The sequence below is a fragment of the Leptodactylus fuscus genome, chromosome 6 (assembly GCF_031893055.1).
Source record: "Leptodactylus fuscus isolate aLepFus1 chromosome 6, aLepFus1.hap2, whole genome shotgun sequence".
Taxonomy (NCBI): domain Eukaryota; kingdom Metazoa; phylum Chordata; class Amphibia; order Anura; family Leptodactylidae; genus Leptodactylus; species Leptodactylus fuscus.
In genome coordinates, this window is record NC_134270.1 from 123,887,666 (window position 1) to 123,893,356 (window position 5,691).

Consider the following 5,691-nt stretch of genomic DNA (forward strand, 5'->3'; position numbering starts at 1 on the left):
TCCCCTCCCAGTCTCTGACTTTCAATAAGGTTGTAGGACCAATTCTCCCAAAAGTGGGACCTTGCTCACCAGATATAAAGTTATACTACTTTTAACTTATCTAGTAAATTTGCTGGTTAACCCCGTTTTGCTGCAGCTATTTTTTGTTTTTGCATTTTTGTTTTTGCTCCCCGCTTTCCAAAAACCATAGCTTTCTTTTATAATTCACACAGGCTTATGAGAGTATAGACATCTGCTGTTCTACTACAGTGGTTGTCCGAAGGGGGTTAATAAAGGTTTAAAAAATTTCAGATTTTTTTTCTGTAGCAATGTTTTTCTGAAATACTTTGAGTCCTGCAAGCATTTGCAGCAAGATACCAAGATAGCAGTCTGACTTCCCAGATTGCAATAACCGATACAACTCAACCTATAAATTACCCTGCAATGAGAACGACTGGGAAAATGAAGAGGTTGCTTCATAGTATATTTACCTCACTAAACATTTTAATTAAAGGGTTCTTCCACTGTTGTGGTCTCCCTCCCTAATGATAAACAGTAATTTTATCAGATAGAGGAGAAAAATTGGGCTTGGACAATAGTTTGCTGTCACAACTCAATATATCAATATGGCACACCCACAACACTTCTCTATAAAATGACAACACTTCATAATCTTATGTCCCATCTGGTACCTTCACTTTTGTAGGCTGTAGAGGGTTTCATTGTGCTTCAGGAACCATGGCAAATCAATATCAAAGAAGTGGAGGTGTTAGCAAGGTGTATGGTTCTAGTTCTGCTTCTTCTCATCGTGTTAATATCAGCAGTTCATCTTATAGACAACATGGTGGTGGTGGTTTAGGCTTTGGTAGTGGCCAGAGCATTTCATGTTTTCCTGGCGATTATGGAAGTGGCTCAGGAGGAAACTTTGGTGGTTCTATGTCAGGAGGTAGTTTTGGCAGTTCAGGTGTCATATTTGGTGGTGGCTCAGGAGGTGGTTTTGGTGGTGGCTCAGGAGGCGGTTTTGGCTTTGGATCTGGAGCTGGCTTTGGTTCTGGTGGCTTTGGTGGAGGATATGTTGGTGGTAGCTTTGGCGGAGCTTTTGGTGGTGGTGACGCTGGTGGAAATGATGGATTACTCTCAGGAAATGAAAAGGAAACAATGCAAAACCTAAACGACCGCCTGGCTTCATATTTGGATAAGGTCCGTGCTTTAGAAGCAGCAAATGCGGATCTTGAAGCTAAAATTAAGGATTGGTATGACAAGCATAGTGCTGGTTCTACTAGCACCGGATCTACAGACTACAGTGAATATTTCAAGACAATTGAAGACACTCAAAAACAGGTGAGAAACATTGAGACTGTAAAATGAATCTTAAATTAAATTTATTGCTATAATTTTTGAAATTCATTTTTTATTATTATATAAAGTGCCTACTAAAATTGTGATGTGTATGGACCCCTTAGATTCTGATATACATAGAGGACCAGGGTCTCATTACAAATATAAAAATTAGGTTCCTTTAAAGAGCTGCTTGGTACTGCCATATTCCTAACCAGCAAAGACTAGAGGCGCTAGAACAGTGCAGCAACTATGGAGACCACATTCAAGTGAAGTTTTTGACTAACCGTTAAAATAAGGATGAAACCAGTCAGGAACAGGCCCACCACACAGGGGCACTATAGCATTCATACCATCTATGACATGGCCACAGCTGCGTTCTTGGCTCTTTCCATAACATCCATATACATCAGTGTCAAGAACAGACAACAAGAAGGGTCCTCACTCCATTAAAGTAAATTGAGAGTGAAGCCCCAGACCCCCATTTTACTAATAAGTGAAGGTTCTTAGGTTACCTAATATTTACCGCAAATGCCTCTCTTATTCAACTCAGTAATAGACAGCTATAAAATTCTATGTTTTTAATGTTACCATTTTCATACAATCTGCAGATACAAAATGCAGCTACGGAAAATGCAAGCATCCTTTTGGCAATTGACAATGCCAGGCTGGCAGCAGATGACTTCAGGATGAAGTAAGGCCTTATGTCTAGACCTAATCCTTGAAAATTATTATACATTTTAAAGTTATATCACATTTCCACTTTGATATAAAACATATTATCTTGGCAAGTAATTAACAAGTCAGTAAGTTTGTAACATGTAAATTTGTAATACTAATATCTTTACCACAAGGTATGAGAGTGAAATTCATCTGCGCCAGAGTGTTGAGGCAGATATGAATGGCCTCCGAAGGGTCTTAGATGAGTTAACCTCGGTCAGTTCTGACTTTGAGATGCAAATTGAAAGCCTTACAGAGGAGATTACGTCTCTGAAGAAGAACCATGATGAGGTATGCATTTATACAAGTGTTCTATTTTGACATTTTGACCTGAGGTTTCCATTAAAGCTTGTAAATGAAAGCCATTATCTTTCAGGGAATAATATATTTTATATAGCAGCTAGTTTTTATTGATTACATTTCTATTTTTTTATAGGAAGTACAGTCTAACCAGGGAACCACTGCTGGCCAAGTCAATGTCGAAATGGATGCAGCCCCAGGAAAAGATCTGACAAAGATACTCAATGACATGAGAACCGAATATGAAGCTCTTGCAGAGAAGAACCGCAAGGATGCCGAAGACTTGTTCAACCAACAGGTGAATGTCTATAACATAGACAGAACAGAACGGAAGCTTTTTAGAACTTGGTAATATAACATTTGTTCTCACTCACCTTCCAGAGTAATCAAATAAAGCAAGAGATCAATGTAGGAGTCCAACAAGTGCAAACAAACCAAAGTGAGATTACTGATCTGAAGCGTTCTCTTCAAACTCTTGAAATGGAGCTACAAGCTCAGTATGCCATGGTAAGTTGTCATCATTCATTATGTAAACCTGGAGAGGCAAACTCATAGTTCCTTTGATTTATGAATTCTGGATTGTATGGGGTGAACTTGTTCCTCTTTTGAATTGAGAATGCTAAACTACGTGGTGATGTCCACACTGGAGAGACCATACCATAAAATATCTAGTGTCTTTGGATTTACTGTATATAGCTATAGGGACAGTAGCAAAGTGTATTCCAGGGAAGCAAGAAATTATAGTGTGGCCTGAGTTGAAAAAAAAAAAATTATTTATTTTAAAACAGAAAAAATCCTTGGAGGACTCATTGGCAGAAAAAGAAGGTAACTACTGCATGCAAATATCACAAATCCAAGTGACAATCAGCAGTGTGGAAGAACAGTTGGAGCAAATAAAGAATGATGTGACATGCCAAAAGTCTGAGTATGAAGCACTTCTGGATATCAAAACTCACCTTGAACAGGAGATAGCGACCTACCAGAAGCTTCTGGAAGAAGGGTAGATACAAAATGAGGCTCATAATGTTATAATTATAGGAGGAAATGTATTAGTAATTATCTAACCCTCTACATGTTACTTGTCTTACAGGGATTCTGAAACTGGACAAGGTACAACACAAGGCAGCAGTACCACAACTAATACTCAAGCTTCCCGAGCTGGAGGCACAACAGCCCAGTCTTCCAGAGCTTCCACAACTCAAAGCTCAAGGTCTACAACCTCTCAATCTTCTAGTGCTAGTGGCTCACGTACCTCTAGCACCACGAGTACAACATCATCTTCTGCAAGTAGAACTTCATCTGGTTCTGGCAGTGCAGGCTCAAGCTCTGGTACATCAGCCACTTCTGGTACTGCAGGTGCAAGACCTGGTTCAACGGGGTCTGTAGGATCTGGAAGTCAAAGCTCTTCTGGTTCCACAAGTGCAGGTTCTGGAGGTCAAAGTTCTAGTGCATCAGCTACTACTGGTTCTGCCGGTGCAAGATCTGGTGGTCAAAGCTCTGGGTCAACATCGTCTGCTGGATCTAGAAGTCAAAGCTCAGATGGTAATCATAATTTTATTAGGACATATAATAGTACTGACAATATTTATTTGGCTTGTTTTGATGTCTAATAATGGAACACGTGAAAGTAATACTTTGTAGTATTATTACCCACAAAGTATTAACCAGCAGCCCCAGGGACAATGCTTTTAGAATATATTACCCTTTGGCTATGTTGTAGCGGTGATCGTAATGATAGTGGTTGTAATGATGGCAAATAGTATTATGATATTTATTGCTCTTTATTTTCCACAGCAAAAACTAGGAGAACAGTGGTAACAACTGAGACCTATGTTGATGGCAACATAGTGGAATCCAAAACTGAAGAGATTGAAGAACCAGTGAAATAAGATGTAATCTGAAAAGCAAAGTACAAGAAGCTACAGAGGACAAGTATTCTCATCTATCGCTGATATGGGTTCTAAACTTTTCTTTTTGTTTTCAACATGTCTACATGTTTCTTTATGCTATAACTTTAATTCAATAAATTCCTGAAGCAACCGACTTTGTGTATGACCCAATATGTTATATTTTACTACAATTTTGGATGTCCATTTGAGCTAGAAAGCTTAACTACAATGACTGTAGACAAGACCGTAGACCGTAGACATGATGCGAATTACAGTTATACACCATATTGCAATTTTTTTTTTACAAAAAAACTCAGCTGGAGCAACAAAGATCAATCTAAATTGGTGTTTTTCCTAAAGACAAAACTAATATATATATATATATACTAGCTGTTACTCACGACTTCGTCTGCGGTGATTGTAGCAGTGGGTATATACAGGCGTGGGTAAGGTTTTCGTACTGTGTATAAGGTATGGGATATGAAATGTAACTTTGTATCTTGTTGTTGTCTTGTAATTGCGAGAATACGTGAGACTTTTGTGTTGAAGTTAATTTGTATTTGAGCTGCTATATATACGGTGTTGTGAGAAACTTTACATAGTGACTTTGGGACAGAAGTATTTGAAGTTAACCCTTTCCCGCCGATGGCATTTTTTGATTTTCGTTTTTGACTCCCCTCCTTCTAAACCCGATAACTTTTTTATTTCTCCGCTCCCAGAGTCATATGAGGTCTTAATTTTTCCTGGGACAAATTTTTCTTCATGATGCCACCATTATTTATTCTATATAATGTACTGGGAAGCAGGGAAAAAATTCTGAATGGGGTGGATTTGAAGAAAAAATGCATTTCTGCGACTTTCTTACAGGCTTTGGTTTTACGGCGTTCACTGTGCAACCAAAATGACATGCCCCCTGTATTCTGTGTTTCGATATGATTCCGGGGATACCAAATTTATATGGTTTTATTTACATTTTGACCCCTTAAAAAAATCCCAAACTGTGTTAAAAAATTATTTTTTGAAAAGGCACCATATTCTGACAGCCGTAACTTTTTTATACGTGCGTGTACGGGGATGTATAGGGCGTCTTTTTTTGCGGGAGCGGGTGTACTTTGTAGTTCTACCATTTTCAGGAAATGTTATTGCTTTGATCACTTTTTATTCAAATTTTTATCAGAATCAAAACAGTGAAAAAACGGCGGTTTGGCACTTTTGACCATTTTTCCCACTACGGCGTTTACCGAACAGGAAAAATATTTGTATAGCTTTGTAGAGCGGGCGATTTCGAACGTGGGGATAGCTAACATGTATGTGTTTCACAGTTTTTAACTACTTTTATATGTGTTCTAGGGAAAGGGGGGTGATTTGAATTATTAATCCTTTTTTTATATATATATATATATATATATATATATATATATATATATTTTTTACTTTTGTAAAACTTTTTTTTTGCATTTATTAG

General features: G+C 38.0%; 1 protein-coding gene across 1 annotated transcript; it reads left to right on the forward strand.

The window, feature by feature from the left end:
* The first annotated feature begins 712 nt into the window (after positions 1–712).
* Positions 713–4,365, forward strand: LOC142209324 (keratin, type I cytoskeletal 12-like). The gene is made up of 8 exons (XM_075278284.1): positions 713–1,320; positions 1,929–2,011; positions 2,172–2,328; positions 2,474–2,635; positions 2,719–2,844; positions 3,126–3,337; positions 3,428–3,879; positions 4,132–4,365. The coding sequence occupies exons 1-8, from the start codon at positions 718–720 to the stop codon at positions 4,224–4,226; spliced, it is 1,890 nt and encodes a 629-aa protein (XP_075134385.1). The 5' UTR covers positions 713–717; the 3' UTR covers positions 4,227–4,365.
* The last annotated feature ends 1,326 nt before the right edge of the window (positions 4,366–5,691 follow it).